The sequence below is a fragment of the Dipodomys merriami genome, unplaced genomic scaffold (genome assembly GCF_024711535.1).
Source record: "Dipodomys merriami isolate MVZ:Mamm:240054 unplaced genomic scaffold, mDipMer1.0.p SCAF_1069, whole genome shotgun sequence".
NCBI lineage: Eukaryota > Metazoa > Chordata > Mammalia > Rodentia > Heteromyidae > Dipodomys > Dipodomys merriami.
The window spans coordinates 185,228-209,552 of NW_027202348.1; the positions used below are offsets into that span (position 1 = coordinate 185,228).

The following is a 24,325-nucleotide window of genomic DNA, read 5'->3' on the forward strand; positions in this document are numbered from 1 at the left end:
AGTTTGGAGCCCAGCACTGCTGGATCATGCCTATAGCCTTAGCTGCTCAGGAGGTGGAGATCTGAAGACCAATGTTTGAAGCCAGCCCATGAAAGAAAGTCCATGAGACTCATCTCCAAAAAACTACTAAAACACTCCTGGAAGTGGTGCTGTGACTCAAGTGGCACAGCACTAGTCCTGAGCAAAATTAGCTCAAAGACAGCACCCAAGCCCTCAGTTCTAACCCCAGGATCAGCATATACACAGAAAAAGTTTAGTATCACTTCTGAACGAGGTTTTGTACCATTTTTCCATGAGTTCATTTTCAGACAGCACTATGTCCTGTGGGAGGCTTCTGTGTTCTGGCTTACATGGCATTTCTATTAGATGATATGTAATAGGCATCTACACAAAATTCCCTCACTCAAATTATATTCTTCAGTTAACAATCTATTATGGGAAAGAATTGAATTTCCCCATTTGTTTAAGTACTCAATGAATTTAACAGTATAAATTTGTAGATTGCTATTTAAGTTATATTCCATTTCTATTAGTTTACGCTCTTAAAGTTCTTATTCTTAGTTTATGTAACTATGTATGTATGTATGTATTTTGTTGGCCATGGGGTCTGAACAAAGGGCCTGGGAGCTGTCCCTCAGCTTTTCAGCTCAAGGCTAGTGCTCTACCACTTGAGCCACAGTACCACTTTCTGCTTTTCTGCTTATGTGGTTCTGAGGAATTGAACCCAGGGCCTCATGCATGTGAGGCAAGCACTCTACCATTCAGACACCTTCCCAGCCCCTCTTTGTTTAGTTTTAAAGTGCCTTTAATGACCTTTCTTAATATAAGATGATATAATTCTATAACTATATCTAGTTTTTTTAATAGGTTGATGATTTCCCATAGATTCACCGCCATCAAAAGATACAAAGTATTTCCTTCACCCTTAAAAGAACAGCCAACTTCTGTTTCCTCAGAAGTTGCACAGAGGTTCTTCCTGCAGAGTATCTCATACTTATATCTAACACCATGTGACAGAACAGACAATAACAATGTCTTGTTATTCTGTTATCCTCAGAAAATAAAATGCTATTCAAAAAGACTTTGGACCTTTGTTTCCTCATGTTATTTATAATTTAAGGGAGCTCAATGCCAGACATTACTATTTTCTGTAGTTGTATGTTACAAGATCTACATTCATTCCCATGGAATATTTTATTTTTGTTGGGTGTGGTGGTCCTTGTCCTAGGGCTTCAACTCAGGACCTGGTAATGTCACTTCAGTTTTTTGCTCAAGGCTGGGACTCTTCCACTTGAGCTACCTCACTGCTTCTGGCTTTTTAGTGTTAACTGGAAATAAGACTGGGTAGGTGATGGAGTGGGTATGACTGTGATACATTGTATCCATGTATGGGAACTTCACAACCTCCTTCTTGTACAACCAATACTTGCTAATGAAAAGAAAGATAATTAGAGGTCTAATTGTTCACAGTAAGTTTCTTGTAATTTCCCTTCTTATGTCTTTCTCATTTTTTTCATGCTAGCAGGTGCTCAGTGCTGACCCTTAGCTCTTTTTCTTATGGCTAGTACTTCAGCCACAGCTCTAGTTCGTTTTTGCTAGTTAATTGGAAGAAAGAAACTATCTGATATTTGTGCCTAGGTTGTCTCTGAACCTCAGTACTCAGATCACAGCATCCTGAGTAGCTAGGATTACAGGTGAGAGCTACTCAGATCCTTGTTGTCTCCTAAATTATCCCATGTTCATTTCACAATGGCAGTCCATTTCCATGGTTCCCAGCTTTGCAGCAAGAGCTTAATTATAATCCAACACCAAGTCTAACCTCACCACAGATGCTATTTTTTGTGTCATACTCTGACTATAGACACCCTTCTCCTGGCTGATGCATTGCAACAACCTAGATGGCTCTCATACTAGGCCACAAGGATAGGAAGCCAGGAAACACTAGCTTAGAAGCTGTAAAATCAGAGGAGCAAAAAGATATCGTAGTGCATTCTGCTGTGATCTTATTCTGATTTAAACAGCCTTGTCATCTATTACCAGGAGTAGCTTTGACATCACATTCTGAGTAGTGACTGGGTGTAAGCTGGTGTGTCCGAGCTGACTATAGTATTGTCCTGAGCCTGTGCAGACTGAAGAGACAAGCCAGTGCCAGTAGCACACACATTGGAATAACAAAGCAACCTATAGTTAGGCATTGCCACTCTTTGTTCTAGAGTAATGAATGAATGACTCTCTAATTTCTTGACAAGAAATTCCTGCAGACCCATATGCAGCTGCCTCATCAGAGCAAGTAAAGTGCCTGGTGCTGCCTGGAGGAAACACTGTGAGAAGCTGCCAGAAAGCATCTGTTTACTGGACTCATGGGGCTCCTCTGTCCTCTAGAATTAATGACAAATGAGGAGCAAACACCTCCCCCTCTAGGCAGACATACACTGGAAGAGCATTGCCACAGCACAACAGGGGACTCCCAAGACATACACTTGATCTGTGCTGTCAGAACTGAGAGTTTTATTTTGGGGGGGAGGGTCCGGTTGTGGGGCGTGAACTCTGGGCCTGTGCCCTGTCCCTCAGCTCTTCAGCTCAAGGATAGTGCTCTACCACTTGAGCCAAAGCGCCACTTCCGGCTTTCCATTTTGCTTATGTGGTGCTGAAGAATCGAACCCCCGGGACTCAGGCACGCAAGGCAAGAGCTCTACCACTGAGCCAACTTCCCAGCCCCAGAGCTGAGTTTTTAATGACACTTCATCCCACAGTGCTCCCTAAACCTTCAACCCAACCCTGCTCCTTTCATGTCCCTGACAATGTTTATAGGCATCCCACATCCAGACTGAAGATGTTCCTTCATGTTTGGAGTAAGTCTGATCAGACTTTATATGGATCCACTGCTCAGTCAGGACTCTCGATCCCTCCCATCCCCATTTTGATACTGTGTGTCTCTTGACCTATTCCTGTCTTCTCTTTTCAAGATTCAGTCAGGGCCGGGTACAGGTGGCTCACACCTGTAATCCTAGCTATTTAGAAGTCTGAGATCTGAGGATCGTGGTTCAAAGCCAGCCCAGGGAGGAAAGTCCATGAGACTCCTATCTCCAATAAACCACCAGAAAACCAGAAGTGGCTCTGTGGCTCAAGTCGTAGAGTGCTAGCCTTGAGTTGAAAAGCTCAGGGACATCACCCAAGCCAAGCCCAGAGATCAAGGCCTATGACTCAAAATAAATAAATAAATAAATAAATAAATAAATAAATAAATAAATAAATAAATAAATAAATAAATAAATGAAAGCAAAAACATACAAAGCTCAGAATGGCAAGCAGCTGAAAACAGGATGGAATAAACCAACATTATCTATGACAGTTTTCAGATTATGCAGAGAAATGCCTGCATTGTTGAAGCCCAAGCCCATCTGATTGCTGAGTTTTAGCTGGCTGGCATGCCCATGATGCCAGGTAATGGTATTCACAAATTTTGTTATATTATTGGATGAGACCAATAGGCTTCAAGTTGGGAAGCTGAAAATTTTCTATTGATCTAGAAGGAGAAATATATCAGGACAAGAAATGGGATTAACACAATGCCAAAAGCAAAAGGCCATCCAATCCAAGGAAGACAGAATAACTCTGTCTCTGAAAAGATGATTCTCTCAAAGGAATCCTGAGCTGAGTATGGTGGTCTATGTTTGCAATCTCTGAATTTAGGAGGCTGAGTCAGAAGTTAGGTTGAGACTAGCCTAAGTTCCATGCCAAGAGAAGAACACAAAACCAAACCTCATCTTACAAAATAAAAGAAGGACTGGGAATGTGGCTTAGTAATAGAGTGCTGGCCTAGCACATACATGAAGTCCTGGGTTTGGTTCCTCAGTACCACATAAAGAGAAAGGCTGGAAGTGGCACTGAGGCTTGAGTGGCAGAGTGCTAGTCTTGAGCAAAAGAAACTCAAAATGAATGGTATTAGGAAAAATGTAAAATTAATGAAATAACATCTCTCTCCCTCCCCTATATCCCTTCCTGCTTTCCTCCCTCCCTCCTTTTCTCAGTACTAGGGTTTATACAAAGGATTTCATGCTTAGGCAGGTGTTTAACTCTTAATCCACACCACGGCCTTTTTGTACTTTAGTTTTTAAGTTAGGGCATCCTGTTTTCTTCCCATCCCAGGACCAGCCTCCCATCTAGCTGAGATTATTGGAATCAGCCCAGCTTGATGATTGTGATCAGATCTCACTTTTTGCCTGGGTTGATCTTGGATTGCAGTCCTCTCAATCTATGCCTCCCAAGTAGATGGTACTACAGGAGTGACCTATTATGCTTAGCCTTTAAAATGATCACTTAGAGCTGGGCACAAGTGGCTCCTGCCTGTAATCCTAGCCACTCAGGAAGCTGAGATCTGAGGATCGAGATTCAAATCCAACCAGTGCAGGAAAGACCATGAGACTCTTATCTCCAATAAACCACCAGAAAACCTAAGTGGTCCTGTGGCTCAAGTGGTAGAGTGCTAGCCTTTAGCTGAAGAGCTAAGGGACAGCAGTACCCCGGCCAAGAGTTCAAGTCCCAAGACAGACAAAAAAAATCACTTAGGAAGATAAAAGAAAAACTCCTGAATTCTCACATTTATTTAAATAGCGGCTGCCAGTCATATTTCATAAAGCACTTTTGGGGCCCATGAAGTCTTTTATTTTTAAAATACAATAAAATAGTACTAGAGCAGTTGGGATATTGTTCTGCCAGTAACACAACTGTAAGAGCCTCGGAGGGAGCAAGCAAGCCGGCTACAGGCCAGCTCCACCGCCGCTTCTTCTGAGCAGCAAGCAGCCATGACTGGGGCACAAGCTCCTCAGGCCAGACCCTGCAGGCAGGGCAGCCCCTCCAAATCCCTCCAGTGGCTGACCTCAGGCCTCAAAGGCTCCAGCGCCGAGCTTCCTGGGCTCATCCCTAGGCTGGAGGTGCAGTGTGAAACAGCAAAGGAGCCAGCGAGACTCCTCCAGTGTCAGGGCAACCAGGCAGGAGTGGAGCCAAATGGCCAAACTTGCAGCAGCGACTGCAGCAGTTGTTGCTGCCTCGTGCAGCATGGGCCAGGGCTCCTGCAGCTGCTCAGGCACAGCCAGAGGCGGAGAAAAACTCCAGGACTGACACAGCCCCCTTCCACCCAATCTGCCTAAGATCTGGGAGCTGGAGTGGGAGCAGAAGGAGAGGGGTTCATATGGGTGTTGGAGGCATAGGCCTGCAAAACCCCATCTGAGCACCTGTGTGCCCTGAGGGTGCATACAGACATGCATCCCTTCCTTCCAATTTATTTATTTTTGTTGGTTGTGGGGCTTGAACTCTGGGCCTGGACGCTGTCCCTCAGCTCTTCAGCTGAAAGCAAGTGCCCTACCACCTGAGCCACAGGACCACTACCAATTCTTCTCGGGGAGGAAGGGACACCCTTTCCTCCATGCTGGGCAAAGGTTCTGCCCCGGTGCAAGACTCAGGTAACGGTTTGCTCAAAGTAGCATTCGTGCTTCATCTACTTAACCACGTAGAACAATGCCTGGAGACCCCCCCCCCATGTGTAAATCACCTGTGCTTTACCTACTTTTACAACCTTGTTTAGTGGAACTGCTCCACATTTGTTGACAAGGATTAGCTTTTTCTGTTTAAACTCTCATTGTCTGTGCTCCCATAAAACTGTTTAACTCTCTGCCCCTGACTGAAGATTTACTTCTCCTGCTTGTGTGCTGTATATAAGCATGTGATGTTTCAATAAATTTTGTCTATACCCACATGGTGTAGTCCCTTCTTGCCTATACCACACATCGTGTTCCCAGATCCCGCTGTGGAAACAGCAACAGATGGGGTTATGCCGGTTGATGCCTCTGACATCTCCCCCCTTTTTTGTTTTTTAAGTACAACTGTAAGCAAGAGATCTTTTGCAGAAGGGATTTGCAGAAACTATTTTGGAATGTAGACAGCAATATCTTGACAAGACATAATGCAATCAATCCTGTAGAAACACTATGGGTAAAACTGTGCCACCAGGTTCGAGGGTCCAATTGGTTTAGCACAGATGCAATTCCCTCAGCCAGACCTTCATATCCCACCCCAGGGAGTTGTGCCAAGAAAGTCTCAATGACTTCCTGCTGTAACTAGTGGATGTCCCAAGTCAAATTTTCTTGCAAGACCGGCAGGTGGTAGTGAAGTCCCTGCCAAGTAATGTTAGAAGTGTTGAATCAAGTAGGAGTGATGCACAGTTTATTGAGCTCTAATCACACTTGAAGGTTAGCTGTTTCTGCAGATCAATTATCTGGTCTCCCATCCACTGCACCGTGTGTTGCAGGGTGTTCAGACGGGAATCAATGTCCTGTTTAATATTGTGCTGATGAGTCCATAGCTGGTGACAGTCCAGCCACTTCTCTACAAAGTCCTTGGTTTGGATGGAGGAATGCAGGGACACTCCGGCAGTCGCAGCAGTCATGGTGATAGCAGTCATTTCAAGGATCACAGCTACACTCAGACCCAGGAATCTCCTAGTTCTCTTCAGCAGTTGCTGGAAGACTCCTGTCAACAAACCAACAGTGAGGCTCTCCTGCCAAGGTCGGGTGAGGTTAACAGGCACCCAGACCCCTAAGCGAGATCTTAATATCAGGAGAGACTGAGAAGGCATATTAAAAGAAATAGTATGATTTAAGCATGTAAAGAGTCCAGGCTGCGTGGGTTCTCATTGATTGACACTGTCCCTGTGGGCTAGGACATAGGAAAGTTTAATACAACCCTGTAGAGTAGAAGAATGGTTCCTGAAAAATGTATAATTTGCCTCATGGGCCCTAGTAAAGTGACCAATCCAATTCTGAGTTGTATAAAATTGGGTGGCAAGTTTTATACATGCCACTGCTCAGGCCCTAAGTGTCCCCTGAAATTTATATGTGGCCTACGAGGCACAAGGCCTCCATCATGTCAGGTGAGCAAGCCAATGGGTTCTACATGATTTATAACTCCATTGTATAGACGTCACCATCAGAAGAATTATTAGTATAATAATCACCAACATGCTTTTCAGAATAATTGGCAATGAAACATCCATGAGGACCTCAATCTATAAATGAGATGTTATCATTATGCTGTATAATCTTTCCTCTAGGGTTTTGACACTGAGACCACTGAATAGAAACATAAACAAAATTCAATAATTAATGTCCTGGCATACTAGGTTAGGTGGTCGCCCAGTCTTATTTGTATAAGAATGATCCTTACCAATAAAATTTAAGGAAATTGTGCTGAATAGCCCCATATGATTGTTGATTTTATCATCAGGCAAGATGTATGCCCATACCTGTCTTCTGGTTGGTAAGCAAGGTGATGTCCCTAAACACAGTGGTAAAGACTCAAATCCTAAGGAAATAATATAAGGTATGCCTTCCTCACCTGGATGAGTAGGGTCTGCATGATCCCATGGTGGAGGAAAATACATGCTGTCATTTGTATACGCCACCGGACCTTGGTCTAGCTAATCCACTAATTTTAACAATGGTCGGTGAGTGACATAGGCCCAATATGCATGTTCACTACTCACTGCAGAAGTATTCACAAGCAGTGCAATCATGGCCAAAACAGATATTCAGGTATTCTAGGGGTTTTTGTACTGACCAGGGTGGCTTCGGTCTTGTGTCAACACCTTATTCTGACCCCATGTTGCTGGGGTCAAGCTGGTTTTCTTAAGATAAGAATGATGGCTTCCTCCGGACTTCAACCTTAGGTCTGCAAAGCTGCTTACTAGATCTTCTTCCTCAGGGTTGTGTTGTGTTGTTTTTGCTTCTCTGGAGGTCGGATGAGTCAAAAAGGGACCCAGATGTTGCCAGTGGATCCATCTGGAATGATAGAAACACTGTTTTCCCTTATGGGGCATTAGTCTTAGTCTTCATTGATTAAATTTTTTAAACCATATGGGAATAGATAGTGAGGTGGTGCTAGAGGGATAAAATGCTTTTCAGCTTTAGTGAAAGGATCACTTTGAGTGAAATTTTAAAAATTTAGAGTAAATAAGGTTAAGGCAAAAGTTTCCCTTGGGGATTCCCCTTTTTTGTTTTTTTAATAATTGAAGCTTAAATGTTTTATGGGTTTGTAAACAGTTGGCATTAGTCTACACAGGTTCATTAAAGAAGTTTTACCTAGGGACTAACTTTAGTAAACTCCCCTAATATTTTTCTGATTGTACACTGGCTTTTAGAATATGGTGTGGGGTAGTTTGTCAAGGTGACAACTTTTTACTAATTACATTTTATTCCAAACTAGAGTTTAGGCATAATTTTTTAACTTTTCATAACTGTATGGACCCTTTGGGGGGCGGCTATAGCAGCATAGCCTGTTTAGTACTTTGGTTTGTAAAAGATTTAAATAGTCTAGGATGTTTAAAGGTAAGATCCATAAGAAGTTCCACTTGTAGGTGTTCAGTGGCAGTTTTGTAATTGACAAACAAGTTATAAAAGCAGATCGAACAGTTAGTGATTACAAATTGCATCAAGGCAAATAGGGTGGTTGAGTCCACACAACTGCCTGTAGACATCCTGGTATCTAGGCTGGAGATGGGGGCATTGCACCCAGCTTCAAGGCCTGGAGGTGGGACAAGTCTTACCTTGAAATCCTAGGAAAACATTACCTCCCCAAATGGGCGAAAGCATTGTTTAGCTCCTCAAATAGCCTAGGTGGGACAGGCAGGCCATCCTTTGGAATACAGATGTTTAGTGTAGCTCCTGGTGCTTAACTCTCTACTTAAGCCCTTATCTTTGAAAATTTAACATTTGGTCTAAATCCTGATATAAATGATCTTTTTAGTAATTATCAGACCACAATTTTGTTTTATTTTGGTGTTTATACCAATGTTTCTCTGCTTACCTGGGACTTATTTGTCTCAGTTAAATTTGAATTTTCTCCTTCCTTGTTCTGATTAATACCCTATCTGTTTACTTTTGATCTGGTCCTAACAATTTCATATTTTATTCTTAAACAAATTTATTTGGTTAGTGTCAGCCCAGAATTTACTGCCAATTAGGGTTTTAAGCACATACAGAGCAGTTTGGATTTAAGCTATTCCCCACAATTCACAACCTCAGCCTTTTACAGCCAACTATTACAAATGGTTGACAAGTTCTTGCCCAGTTATGCATGCTTATAAAGTAGCTTGCCATGACCTCCAGCTCTGATCAATTTTAGAAGAGCCAAACATTATTGCCAAAGTCCCAGGAGTGCCTCTTTCTATGTTAGGGTAAACGCAACCTTGACATTTCCCTTGGTCACTGGACTTGAACTTAGTGCCTGAGTGCTGTTTTTCAGCTCTCCAGTGCAAGGATTGCACTTTGCCACTTCGGATTCCAAAGCAACTCTGCCCGCTTTTTTGGCACTCTGCTGGCTAGTTAGAGATGATAATTTTTCTCTGCCTGGACTGGCTTTGAACTGCAGTTTGTAGATCGCTCACCTTTGGTCCTCAGCTCCACCCTCATCTGGGCCCCCTCCCATTTCTGGAGTTCCCTCCATACAACTGGTCTCTCCCTCTCTCCACCCAGACCCACCTGAACTCCCATCTACCTCACTTCCTTTTCTCTCAGATACTTCTGCTACCAGGATGATGATGGAGGTCATGTGCTCCCTCTTGGGGGAAATATGGCTCCTCTAATAAACCTCGTAATAATCTTTCTCCTTTGCTTGCCTGCCTCTGCATGGTCCCATAGGATGGATGTGTCTGATCCTCTTTCACTGGTGGCTCCATACTGGGATAGGTTCCCCAGTGCATTTGCTCCCCCTGCACTTCAGAAGGGAGTTCAAACAGCTGCCCTGGGACCTATTCTGAGATCCTTCACTCCAGTCACCAGAGGACCATCAAGGTAACTTTCTCCTGACTGAGTGCTCTACCAGCCCATCCAGCCCCACTAATTAATTCCCACTCCAGGGTAAGTGACAAGTTTGTCTGAGGTCGGGGTTTCTGATTCCAATATCAGTGGTAAGGCCACCTGAGCCTTTCTGGGCTAACTGAGCCCCACCCTCACCATCTGACCAAAAACTTGGCCAAGTGCTGGAATTAGCCACTAGGGGCCTACCATGGCCCAAGGACCCACCTTGGACCAACATAAGGACAGTCTCCACTGGTGGGGCCACCACCTATTTAGGAGCCAACCTGCACTGCAGAGGACACTCTACTCTAGGCACATGGCTTCAGGTCACTTACCATGGGAAGGACACTAAATTTCTTTACATTAAGGCCACCTGGCCTTGGAGAGCTGTTGAGTCCCCATCAGTTAAATTTGGCCCCACATTTAAAACTCCACTTCTGAGAATGCTTGAGCAAGTAGCTCTCTCTCTCTCTCTCCCCCTCCCCTTAAACTCTGCCTCTTGCCAAAATTACCTGCTTGTAACCTCTTTCACAAGTATTTCATATGCTAAACGCTTTGGTTAAGCCCTGGAAGAATGTAACCAGTAATTGCTTGTTTCTACTCATTAGATAGAAAATGGGTGAGTTTAAGTCTAAACTCCCTGAAATAAAGGCCAACAAGTTTGGATATTACCAAAAGTGTATTAATCTTCTCTCTAGCATTGAGCAAGTGGTGGATGTGCCAAATTGGCATCTTGGTACTTCAGCTTAGTACTACCCCTTCCTCCTCCCCTGTCCTGTGGTGCCATTATGCTAGGCCAAGTGTATGTTCCTATTGCCTCCTGTTCACTAGGTTTCTTGTTGGCAAAGTTTTGTATTTTAAACTGACCACATGGTTCCATCATAATTAGAAAATTAGTTCCACTAAAATTTCAAAACTTTAAAAGTCTATTTTAAAATCTAAGCACGCTCTATAATCTGTGCACAAACATGTCTGTCTGTGTCTTATTTGACTATATGTAAGTGATTATGGTTTCAACGTTACTCTGCCTACTAAAAATCTTTGTCAATGGAAGCTGTGAAGTAATCTAAATTGCTTTAAAACTTTGTGACCTGACTAAGCCAAAGAAAAAACAGGCAGTTTTAAAAGACCTTGGAAAAGGACTTAAAAAAGACAATGTCCTTTACAAAGTAAATGAAATTGGTAACTAAGTTTGCTGTGAATTATGTCATTCCTATGTCCATCTATGCTAAGAGTTAACTATTGTACACTGACCATGGCGAGTAAACTAAAGCTAAGTGTTTCATTCTCTGTTTTCTCCCCTGTGTGCCGATAAACTTCAATTAAGATCAAGGGACCAGAGTGACTATGCCCAGTCAAAGCTGCCTAAACCAGTGGCACCAGCCTGCAAAAGCCAGTGTAAACCAGGTCTCTAACCAGTATATGTAGAAATATTGCAGGTTACCAACAGGAGGTGCAACAGTCCATACATGCTGGGAGATGCCACAGTCTCTCTCAGACTCTGGCCTTGCTTCATCTCACATGACCAAAAGCCTGTTAATTAAGGGTAAAACACAAGACACATTAGATATTTGGTTCTGTAAATGTTCATCGCCAGAAGTTAGACCATACGGGGTGTATGAGCAAAGGATAGAAATTGATTTCTATACTATTTTACAATTGGAGGTAAATTCCTAAAGGTAACAAAGACTGCAGAAAAAAAATATGGCCACTCTTTATATTCACTGCCCACAGGACAGCCTACAGGCAAAGAATATACAGCCCAGTGTTTCAATGATGCATTTAAATGCAAATTAAAATAACTTTACAAAAAGGATTTAAAATGACATCCCCCTTGTAAAAATTTGAGAAGTTGTAGGGAGTGGCTGGCCTCCCAGACAAGTTTAAAAGATAAATTTTTCCTAAAGGTTTATTTCAAAGTAAAAGTATTCTAGTTTGCCCTTAAAGTTTTTTGTAACAGTTGCCAGAAGGCCCACAGTAAAAGATAGGGCAAGTTTGTCAAATGTAATTTAATAAGTAAAACCATGCTTATAAAACTACTTCCAATGACCATCTTTGTTGCTTTTAATTGGAGTAAAAGTGACTGTTTGTAAAAAAAAAAAAAAACCAAAAAAAAAAACTCATTGATCTGCAGTTCGAAGCCAGTCCAGGCACAGGCAGACTAAAGTCTCTGTGAGATTGTCATCTCTAATCTGCCAACAGAGTGCTCAAAGCTGAGTTGTTTTGGAGTTTAAAGTGGCCAAGTGCTAGTCCTGAGCTGGAGAGCTGAGGGACAGCACTCAAACCCTGAGTTCAAGTCCAGTGACTGACCAAGGAAAGTGCCAAAGATGTATTTATCCCAACATAAGAAAGGCACTCCAGGGACCCTGACAATGTTAAAACATCCAGAGGCAATTACAAACAAATGTTTGGATGACAAAAGTGGTATCAGGTCCTGAGTTACTTGAGCTTGGTCCTCCAAAAAATTGATCAAGCCAGAAGGTCATGGAAAGATAAGTTTGTAAACATGCCTATCACCCATGTTGGTCTAACTGGGCAAAACTTTCCAGAGATCTGTGATAGTGGGTAATAAAAGCTAAGATTGTAGAATGTAAATCCCAAAACCCCTGTATCTCCTCAAAGTCCTAATTGGCAGTAACTTTTGAGCTGGTTAAATTCATCTGTTGAAAAGCTTGTAGAGCTGAGATTATGTTCCTATTGAGATCTGTCTAAAGGCCTACATAGGTAGGCATTCCTCTGCCAGACAGAAAATGCTTTTATAAACCAGGGTGTTAAACAGGCTATGCTGCTGTAGCCCAAGAAAAGGCCTGTACATTTGTTATAGGTTAAATGTTGTCTATAAGCCACTTTAAGCAGGCTACCCAGAGGCAGTGGGTCATAGAGTGCCAATCAGTCTCAGGTTAAAAGCATCTACTGGGCTTTCTTTTAAAAATCTCTGACAAGTAATTGTTAGTCAATTGTGAACAAGTTATAGGTAACCTCCATCTCATTGATCTCCTTGTTGCTTTAACTGGAAATAAAAAGAGCTTTTGTAAGAAAGTTCAAAGCCATCCTGGGCACACAAAAAAAAATCCTTCTAAAACTCCATCTCCCTACTAATCAGCACAGAACCAGGACTATCCAGCCAAAGGCTGAAAGTGGCATTGTGACTCTAAGTAGTAGAGCATTAGCCTGGAACAGAAGGACTCAGGGACAGTGCCCAGGCCTTGAGTCCAAACTGTAAATGCCAACCGGGACAAGCTATCCCAGCAATGGATGTTGAGACAATGGCCAGGACAAAGTCAGTCCTGACCATGGAAAACCATGGAAAAGAGTAAGAGATGATACCCTAAATGGAGTCACTTTATGCTTTATGCATTGTTTCTGGCAAAACTGGGGCTTCAGCTTCCACCCCCACTACAAAGGCAGAGGAGGGGTCCCGCAGAGCAGTGGGGACCTCACAGATGATGTCCTTCAGGGGAGGGGGCCTCACAGAAGAGGCTGCAAAAAGGGGTGTACCTCACTGGGAGGCCGCAGAAGTGAGGGTGCATCGTGGGGAGGTCACAGAAATGAGGGTGCCTTGTGGGGGAGGCCGCAAAATAGGGGAGGGCCTCACAGGGGAGACTGCAGAGGAGGGGAAACTGCAAAGGCACAGAGGAGGAGTTTAAACTTAAACTCATCCATACTTTTACCTTCAGTTACAAGGGAGAGGGAAAGAGGGAGAGGGAGAGGGAGAGAGGAAGAGAGGGAGAGAGGGAGAGAGAGAGAGCCAGAGCTATCTGCCCAAGCACTCACAGAAGTGGAGTTTTAAATTTGGGGCAAAATTTGATTGAAGGGCTCAGCAGCCCTCCAAGGCCCAGGTGACCTTAATGTAAAGAAATTTAGTGTCCTACCCATGGTAAGGGACCTGATTCCACGGGTCTATATTAGAGTGTTCTCCACAGTACAGGTTGGCTCCTAAAGGGGGTGGTGGCCTTGCCAGTGGAGAATGTCTTCATGTTTGTCCATTTGCATTCCTTGGGCCATGGAGGAGGGGTCCTTGGGCCAAGGTAGGCCCCTGGCACTTGGCTAAGGTTTGGCTCTGATGAGGGGAAGGGGGGCTCGGTAAGTCACAGAGGCCCAGGTGGCCTTACCACTGAGATATCAGAATCAGAAACCCAGACCTCAGATAAACTGGTCACTTACCCTGGAGTGGGATTTAATTAGCAGTGTTGGATAGGCTGGTAGAGCGCTCAGTCAGGAGAAAGTTACCTTTGTGATCCTCTGGTGACTGGCATATAGGATCTCAGGATAGGTCCCAGGGAAGCTGGTTGAACTTCCTTCCGAAGTGGAGGGAGGATCAAACCCACTGGGGAGCCCATCCCCACAGGGGCGACCAATGTAAGAGGATTAGACAAAAATCCATGCAAGGGGACCATGTAGAAGCAGGAAGGCAAAGGAGAAAGATTATTACAAGGTTTATTAGAGGACCCATATTTCCCCCAAGAGGGAGCACATGACCTCCATCACTATCCTGGTAGCAGGAGGATCTGAGGGAAAAGGAAGTGAGGTAGATGGGAGTCCAGGTGGGTCTGGGCAGAGAGAGGGAGGGGTCAGTTGTATGGAGGGAACTCCAGAAATGGGAGGGGGCCCAGGTGTAGGTGCTCATACTTCGAGCTCATGACTCTACCTGATTCTGGGGCCTGGAGGAGTTGCCTTGATCTCTTCTAAGTCATTTACCACATGAGGCTTTTCTGAACTCATACATCACTGCAAATTGCTAGCATTCCTCCCTAGCACATCACTCAATATATTTTTTCCATCATATATTTAAACATATTTATGTGTATACATTCTCTACCCTCCCCCAACCCCACACACAAAGGCATAGACCTTCAAAACAAAGCTTTTCTTTTTTTCCTTGCTACAGTGTCTAGAACCTAATAAACTCAATAGATACAAAAGAGTGAGCTGGGTACTAGTCTCACACCTGTAATGCTAGCTATTCAGGAAACTGAGATCTAGAATCACTTTTTCCATTTATTTCCCATTTTGATTAAAATTTAAGCATTAAAGGAACTTTTAAAGAGAATCAAGACTTCCTTTTTTCTGGAGGTTTCCTTCACTCCCTTTTACCTAGTCCAGCTCAACCTATGTCCCCCTGGGAGCTTTGGCATCCCAGAAAATCCACAGTCCCCCAGACCCCAGTTAAATTCAGACAGAATCCAGCATTGCCTTTAGTCATGTGGTGGGCAGAGCAGAAAGCATCCACCACGTGTGCTACCCAACACCTCTAATCCACACCAGTGCCACTTCCATACTCCTAGCCACATGAGCAGCATTGTGTCACCGTCGCTTGCACTGGCATAGGCTTCCGTGGTCATCAGGACAGATGTCCTGAGAGTTATTTCATCTGCACAAGGTGCCATTTCCTGGGTCCAGGTATATTGCTGATCTGGGAAATCACTGGCATTGGAGCAAGCCAGGGCTGCTGCAACTGCACTGTAGGATGCATCTCTCTGCAGCAAAACCTGAGGCCCTTCCTTCCTAGACACAATGGAGATCCTAGACAATTCCCTGCTTGTCCCTAGATGAGTCCATGAATATATCTACAGCCCTCATCTGTCAGAAATGAACAAAGAGTACAGAATTGTTCAAGTCATTTTCCTTCTTCACAGAAGGGTGCACTATCATCCTGGCCCCCCAGAGCGAGGCAGCACACCAAATGGGGGGATCCACTTGGTTTTCATCCCAACCTAGGAATGATATTATCCCTTCTCATGTTGCTAAGGAGTCAGGATCACATCTTTGTAAACAATCGGTTACCAGGGTAATAGGGTCATAGAAGGAAGACAAGTCATTCTAACCATCAGTGGACCATCCCTAGTCAGGAGGCAGTGTACTTTGGGAGGCTATTGCTCAAAAACAAACATCCTTTTTACCTGTTAATGAAACTGCAAATCCACTGCACCTCACCTTTGTCATTACAACAACAACAACAAAAAGAAAAAGAAAAGGGTGTTTTGGATTTTCTTGTCAGGACTGGCTTGAAACCACAATCCTCAGATTTCAACCTCCTGAGTAGTGCCAAGGTTTTTTATGAGACAATTCTCTCAAATTAACCACCAAGAAAGAAGCAAAAAGGAATAAAGAAAAGTCCAGGACTTGAGCTGAGGCTCAACTGGAAGATAATGGACAGCACCCATGCCCTGATTTCAAACCTATGACCAGCACATCATGAATATCATCATCATCATCATCATCATCATCATCATCATCATCATCATCATCATCATGTGAATAAAAAGACTGTGAGAGCCTATTAAGAATATTAAAATTGAGGGCTTGGAAGGTGGCTCAGTGGTAGAGCTCTTGCCTTGCATGCATGAGGCCCTGGGTTTGATTCCTCAGCACCATATAGCAAAAAAGAAAAAAGCCGGAAGTGGCACTGTGGCTCAAGTGGTAGAGCACTAGCCTTGAGCTGAAGAGCTGAGGATAGCACCCAGGCCCAGAGTTCAAGCCCCATGACCAAACAAAAAAATATTAAAATTGAGTGAGCCAGGCACTTTTTGGTGGCTGACATGTAATGCCAGTTAGGAGCAGGAAATCTCAGGATGGTGGTTAAAAGCCCACCTGGGCAGGAAATTCCATGAGGCTCTGATCTCCAACTAACCAGCAAAAATGCCAGAAGTAGAGCTGTGGTTCAAGTGGTAAAGCAACAGCCTTGAATGAAAAAGCAAAATAACAGTGACCAGGCCCAGATACATAGGGTAGGACTACTACTAAGTAATCAATTAAATACAAATACACAAATAAAAATCAGAGTGGAAGATGAGCACAAAAGCCAAGAGAATTGGTGGTTTACACCTGGAGCTCAAGCTACACAAAAGACAGAACTTGAAGATCTGGGTTCCAAGGCAACCCAGGCAGAAAAGTCCCTTAGAAATTTGTGAGTATGTATCAGGTGTGGGTCTTGAACCCAGGGCTTGAAATAGAATTTTTTTTTTCTTAAAGGTAGCATTCTACCACTTCCTTTCTTTGGGGGATGAAATGGAGATAAGTTTTATGGACTTACCTGCCTGGGCTTTCAACCCCAATCCTCAGATTTCAGGTGCTGATACAGTACTCTTATCTTCTATGAGATTTTTTATCTTCCATGAACTGCCAAAAAGTAAAAGAAGCCAGAAGTTGATCTGTGTGGCTCAAGCCACAGAGACTGCTTGCTTTGAGGGAAAATGAACAACAAAATCCCTCATACACAGTGGCCCTGCCCTGGTTTCAAACCCAGGAAGTGACCAGGCCCTATGTTCAAGCCCTAGGACCACCACCACCAGCAACAAAAGAATGACTCAGGGACAGGGACTAGGCCCTGAATACAAAGCCTATAAACAGCATTAAAAATAAAAGAAAAACAAATTCAGAGACTGTGGCTAGGCTCCAGAGTTCAAGGTCTAGAACCAGCACCAGGACGGACACACACACACACACACACACACACACACACACACACACACACACACACACACACACACACACACACACACACACACACACACACACACACACACACACACACACACACGAAATGAACAATATAATAAGAAGGCAAAAGAAGAAGAGCGAAGTCAATGAAATATTTTTAAGTAGTGGCTCATGCCTATAATCCTAGCTACTGTGGAAGCTGAAATTTTTGGATTGTGGTTCATAGTCAACCTGGGCAGGAAGCTCCATGACACTTGGTTTTATGTGTGCTAGTCCTGGGGCCTGAACTTGTGCTGTTTTGCACAAGACTAGAACTATTCTACTTCCAAGCTCTTGGTGATTAATTGGAGATGAGAGTCTCAACAACTTTCCTGCCCTGGCTGGCTTTGAACCACTATCCTCTGATTTTAGAGCCTGGCTAATGTCCCTGTCTTCCCATGAGAATCTTTCTTTTTTTGGGGTTGGTCATGGGGCTTGAACTTGGCCTGCACACTGTCCCTAAGCTCTTCAGCTCAAGGCTAGTGCTCTACCACTTGAGCCACAGGGCCACTTCTGGTTTTCTGGTGATTTAGTGGAGATAATTGTCTCATGGACTTTCCTTCCCAGTCTGGCTTTGAACTGCAATCCTCAGATCTCACCCTCCGGAGTAGTGGCTTACAGGCGTAAGCCACTGGCACTCAGCTTTTTTTTTCTTTTCTTTTTTCTGTTTTATGGGTTGTGGGGCCTGAACTCCAGCTCTGGATGGTGTCCCTTAGCTCTTCAGCTCAAGGCAAGCACTTTACCACTGAGCCACTTCCCAGCTCCTCCATAAGAAACTTATCCCTTATGAATCACCAAATTTGTTTTACAAAGCCAGATGTTGAAATGTGGCTTAAGTTTTAGAGCCTGCCAGCCTTGCTCAGGACATGGGAGAGACTCCAGCACAGTGACCTTGCCCTGATTTCAGGTTTAGGAACAGTCACCACTCCCTGTGTTCCAGCCCTAGGATCAGAACCAAATAAATAAATAACTCCCCCATTTTCACTGTATTTGATCCCATTTTCACTGTATTTGATGTTGGCGTAATTTGTGAAGGTGAAGGGAAAAAAACAAATTGTTTAAATAGGGATACAGCTAGACCGATTGCAACAATGAGATGTACAAGAAATTATTTCAAAAAATGAACTTTACAACTTTTGCCTGGTGGGGGTGGTAGAGAACATTACATAAACAAAGCCATTCATGCAGCTGTTGCTCAAGCTGTTAAAGTATGCTAGCCTTGAGAACAAACAATACAAAAAATTCTTCATTCACAGTGACCCTGCCCTGACTTCAACTCATGTCATGAGTTGAAGCCCTAGCAACAAAAATGAAAATAAATAAATAAATAAAGCCAGAACTTTATCTGTGGCTCAAGCCATAGAGACTGCTAGTCTTGAGAAAGAAAAGGGAAAAACCTCAGACACAGTGGCTCTGCCCTGATTTTATGACTAGCAAAAGTTAAGGCCCTATGTTCAAGCCCTAGGACCAGCAATGAAGAAAAAAAAAAAAATACAGCAACAACAAAAACTCGGCAAAAATGCCCAAGTCCTGAGTACAAGCCATAAGAGCATCACCTAAAATAAATGCAGAAAGAAAGAAAAATACAAAAAGAGCCACAATTTGAACTGTCTTGAGGTGGGAAGCCTACTAGTCTTGAGAAAAAATTAGGAATAATGACCAGGCCTGGAGTTCAAGTACTATAACAAGCTCAAAAAAAAAAAAAAAAATCTGTTGGGAGCCAAAAGGAGTCTCTCAACATGAAGATAGGCTTGACTATCTCACCAGAACATCTTGTGGCTGAGTTTACAGAACCACTCTCAGAAATCCGACGCTTTCATCCTGCCTTATGCAAATATCCTGCAGCTGCTAATGACCACCCTTTCACCCTGCCCTATGCAAACATCCTGCAGCTGCTATGGCCAATGAAAAAGCTTCCTTAATGGCCAATTTAAAAGCTTCCTTATTCCAAGCATATAAATACCCCTGTGTGAAAAATAAAAATTTGCAGCTTGATCAGAATCCCTGTCTTGCTGTCATTCTTCATGTCTCTTGTCCCTTCATTCCTTCTCGTTTAGGTTCATCGCCCTCGTTGACGTCCTGCAGGTTGGGACAAAAATCCACAAAAAAAACTTCAAAACAAAAACCTCAGAAAGAGTGGCCAGCCCTAATAATAAGCTAGATGACCCAAACTTACGAAAAAGAGAAAAAGAATAATAAATTAAGTGAAAAGAAGGACAAAAATATTAGAGCCAATTCAAGATTTTAAAAATATGGTTCACACCTATAATCCTACCTCCTCAAATAGCTGAAATCTGAGCATTTGTGGTTTGAATCCAGCCTGGGCAGGAAAGTAAATGAGAATTCTTTTCATTTATGCTACTCCTGGGCTAAAACTTGAGTTTTACTCAAGGCTAGAGCTCTACTGCTTCCTACCTGTTGCTGGTTAATTGGTGAAAAACGTCTCATTGATTTTCATGCCTAGGATGGCTTTGAACCTTGGCTCTCAACTTTCTTTTTTTTTTTTTCTTTCTTTCTTTATTTTCTTTTATTTATTTTTTTTCTGAACACACTGTACAGAGGTGTTACAATTACATGGGCAGGTTAATGCGTACATTTCTTATCAAGCATTGCAGCCTCCTCCTTTGTTTACACTACACATCCCTTCCCAGCCTCCCCCCCCAACCGCCCACCCAATCCTCCCGGCTTTCCCCCCCACCAACATTGTAAAGCTCGTTTTCGACATGACAACTTGTACTTCTCATTGTTGCAACAGGTCTACCTGTATCCTTAAACGACTTGTTTTTCCCCATCTCCTACACAAGTTATAATGACATCAAATATAGTGAAAGCAGGGTTATACTGTGGGGGAGGGACATACAAAGCTACAAAGAGATAATCTTACAAATGCGTTAGAAACAAATGCATGAAAGGAAAAAAACATTAAAATACATATCTAAGGATTCATTTTCATAACATCACATTATCTGACCTTTTCCGCTTGACTCATACATATACTAGATATTGCAAATAAGGGAAACCATGGGACCTATGTTTCTTTTGGCCTGGCTTACTTCACTTAATATAATGTTTTCCACGTTTTTCCATTTCCTAACAAATGGGGCAATGTCATCTTTCTGATGGAGGCATAGAATTCCATTGTGTATATATACCACATTTTCTTGATCCATTCATTTACTGAGGGGCATCTGGCTTGGTTGCATATCTTAGCTATGGTAAATAATGCTGCAATAAACATAGTTGTGCTGTTGGCGTTAGTGTGGTCTTGTTTGTAAACATTTGGGTAAATGCCCAAAAATGGGATTGCTGGGTCATAGGGGAGCTCTATTTGAAGTCTTTTGAGGAACCTCCATACTGCTTTCCAAAGTGGTTGAACAAGTTTACATTCCCACCAACAATGAAGTAAGGTTCCCTTCTGTCCACATCCCCTCCAGCATCTGTTGTTGTTAGAGTTCTTGATTTTTGCCATTCTAACTGGAGTGAGGTGGTATCTCAATGTTGTTTTGATTTGCATTTCTTTTATGGCTAGAGAGGCTGAGTATTTCTTCATGTGTCTATTGGCCATCCTTCTTTCTTCTTCAGAGAAGTTTCTCTTTAAGTCTTTAGCCTACTTGTTTATTGGGCAGGTTTTTCTTTGCAGATTTGTTGTTGGGGGATTTAATTTTTTGAGTTCCAAGTATATTTTAGATATGAGACCCTTGTCTGTTGTATGGCTAGTGAAGATCTTCTCCCAATTAGTGGGCTTTCTATTGATCTTGCTAGCTATGTCCTTTGCCATGCAAAAGCTCTGCAACTTCATGCAATCCCATTTGTCCCACCTTTCTTTGATTTGTTGTGTTTCCGGGTCTCTATTCAGAAAATTTCGGCCTGAGCCGAGGAGACCTAGGGTTTCTCCTATTCCATCCTGTAATGTTTTCAAAGTGTCTGCTTTGACTTCGAGGTCTTTGATCCATTTGGAGTTGATTCTGGTGCAAGGTGATATATAAGGATCTAGCTTTAGTTTTCTACAAGTAGTTAACCAATTTTACCAGCACCATTTACTGAAGAGGCTGTCGTTCTTCCATTCTATTGTTTTAGCTCCCTTATCGAAGATTAGATGGCTATAGGTCTGTAGGTTCATTTCTGGGATTTCAATTCTATTCCATTGGTCCTGATGTCTGTTCTTATGCCAATACCAAGCTGTCTGGATAGTCATCTTGGATTCCTGTAGTTCTTTTTTCCTTTCTGTCTTTTTTGACAGTTGTGGGGCTTGAACTCAGGACTTGTGTGCTGTCCCTGAGCCTCTTGTACTCAAGCCTTGTGCTCTACCATTTGTGCCATAGCGCCACTTCTGGGTTTTGAGTGGTTAATTGGACATAAGAGTCTCACAAGGACTTTTCTGTCTGGGCTGGCTTCCAACTGAGGTCCTCAGATCTCAGCCTCCTGAGTAGTTAGAGCCATAGGACACTTATCTCACTTGTTAGGTTTGAAAAAAAGAGATAGCCAAGTAAGAACAGCACCATGCACATGCTATTCAGGTAAGGGGTAGTTTTATTCAGTAGACCTGCTGGGACCAGGCAAGGTTGGCACTCCACATGGCTGGGAAAGGCCTTGGAATGAGAGAGAGCTGGGAAAGAGAGGAAAGAGAGAGGAAAGAGCTAGAAAAGAGCAGAGAGAGCAGAGAGAGAGCAGAGAGAGAGTGTCTGGGCCTGGGCTAGGCCTTATCTAGGGTACGGGCAGAGAAAGGTGTGGACACATCAAATTCAGATATGACCTCAGTGGATGCAAATGTGACTTCTTCCAGGTGTCCCAGTTGCCTAGGTAACGCAGTTACTGGGTGGAGACTTTGCTGTGAGGAGTGTGGAGTCTGCTCGCCATCCAGGAGCAGACCTTACAATATTAACAACAACAAAAAAAAAGATGAGCTATGGCTCAAATTGTAAAACTTCCATCCTAGAGGGGGGAAAAAGCCCAACACCTCAAGAAGACTGGCAGGTCAAGCCCTAGTATCACCATAAAAAACTGAAAACCAGGGCTGGGAAGGTGGCTCAGTGGTAGAGTGCTTGCTTGCTTTGGATGCATGAGGCCCTGGTTCGACTTCTCAACATCACATAAGCAGAAAAAAAAGCTGCAAGTGGTGTTGTGGCTCAAATGGTAGAGGACCAGGAGCTGAAGTGCTGAGGGATAGCACCCAGGCCCAGAGTTCAAGCCCCATGACCAGCCAAAATAAATAAATAAATAAAAGCCAAATACAAAGAAATAAAAACAACCACCAAAAATAAAAAGGAAGAGTTGTGCACTGGCTAAAGATGTAGTGCCTGCTAATTTGGGGGGGGGGGGGGCGGAGGGGGAGAAAGCATGGACACTGGAGACTGGCCAGGCCACTTTGAAGCCCTGGGATTAACACAAAGAATAAAAACAACAACAAAAAGGCAGAAAATGATCTTTGGCTCAAATAGACTATCAGCTTTAAATCAAAAACAAAAACTAAACAACACTGACCAGGCCCTGTGTTCAAGCCCTAGGTCCAGAACCAAAACATAAGAAAAACCTAGCCAGGTGCCAAAGGGTCACACCAGTAATCCTAGCTACTCATACTCAGGAGGCTGAGTTCTGTGGATCACAGTTTGATGCAAGGAAGGAAAGTCCGAGAAACATAATAGACTACTCAGAAAAAGCTGGAAGTGGTGCTGTGGCTGAAGTGGTAGAGTGTTAGCCTTGAGCAAAAGAAGCTCAGGGACAGGGCCCAGGCAGAAGAGTTCAAGCCCCAAGGTCAGCAAAAATGAACAAAGAAAAAAGAAAGTGAGTAATTAAGCTGTGGCTCAAGGTATGAAGCCTGCTAGCCTGGAGAAAAAAAGGTAAAAAATGTAAACAAAAATATTAAAAAATTATTCCCAGAACCACATGCTCCAGTGCACTTTTCCCTACACCCTTAGTTTGCAGACAACCAGGCCAATGCCCCTGCTATACCCTGTATCTCTATGCCAAAAATTTCAATTATTTGAAAACTGCCTTCCGAGAATTGCCACATAGGGACCACATTGAGAATTATTGACCTCAAAAATATTTATTAACATGATTTCTTTTATTCTTGTGATTTTTCTATGTCATTCTCATCATTACTTCCCTAGCACCTAGCAAATTACCTAGAATAAAAATATAGAGACATATCTGCTTATTGAACATCTACATGTATATTTGGGATAATAAGCTAGTTTATATGGGGTCAACAACACTGAGCATTTTTTACAATGAGCCTCATACTTTGTAAAAAACAAAAACAAAAACAAAAACAAATAACACAATTTAACCCTCAAGAACTCTACATTTGCTAGTCAGCAGTCACTCATACCTCTCATCCTAGCTACTAAATGGAAGCAGGTGCTTGTGTTGTTAAAAATAGTAATGTTATAAAGGAAAAGCAGAGAATTATTATAGACTATAGGAGATCAAGTATACACAACTATATATAATTCATGATCATGTACTGGTATTAGTACTGGAGAAAAAAATGACAGGGACAGAATTGAGCCAATTGTCAAGACTGAAATATAGACAAAGATTAAGCAAAGTATGGCATTGTGATTAATTTACTGAAGCCGGTAACTACTGTGGCTATGTAATAATGGGACATTTTTATCCTGAGGAGAGCAAGATTAAAATATGTAGGAATAGAGGACTATGATATATACAAGTTAATCTCAAATGTATGTCCACAAAGAGAACATACACACAAATAAGTGATTAAGCGAATGAAGGAAAATGTTAACTATAGTGAATAATCATAAAAAGCACATAAATACTGTTTATATTCTTTTTATGACTTTTCTTAAATTTGACCATTTTTTTAAAATTGTATTTTATTTTATTTGGGAACATACTGTACAGAGGGGCTACAATTACATGGGCAGGATAATGCATACATTTCTTACCAAGCATTGCAGCCTCCTCCTTTGTTTACCCTTCACTTCCCTTCCCCGCCTCCCCCCTCCCCCCACCCAATTATACCCCCCTCC

At 42.8% G+C, this 24,325-nt stretch overlaps 1 protein-coding gene across 27 annotated transcripts in view; it reads right to left on the reverse strand.

Annotated features, from left to right (window-relative positions):
- The window catches only part of LOC138814832 (endogenous retrovirus group K member 18 Env polyprotein-like), a 262,321-nt gene that overhangs the window by 176,868 nt on the left and 61,128 nt on the right, over positions 1–24,325 (reverse strand). For 14 of the 27 annotated variants that reach the window (XM_070004013.1, XM_070003946.1, XM_070004006.1 and 11 more), the window contains 5 exons: positions 19,294–19,409; positions 16,885–16,970; positions 11,300–11,384; positions 7,615–7,835; positions 4,575–6,528 (listed from right to left, as the gene is read on the reverse strand). The exons of 3 other annotated variants lie outside the window; for them this stretch is intronic. In XM_070004013.1, coding sequence (XP_069860114.1) covers positions 6,233–6,528; positions 7,615–7,835; positions 11,300–11,367 — 585 coding nt within the window. In that variant the 5' untranslated portion in view covers positions 11,368–11,384; positions 16,885–16,970; positions 19,294–19,409 and the 3' untranslated portion in view covers positions 4,575–6,232. Of the gene's footprint in view, positions 1–4,574; positions 6,529–7,392; positions 7,836–11,295; positions 11,385–14,081; positions 14,179–16,884; positions 16,971–19,293; positions 19,410–24,325 lie in introns of those variants that run through there. 10 more of the 27 variants (XR_011368121.1, XR_011368120.1, XR_011368119.1 and 7 more) reach the window with 7 other exon arrangements.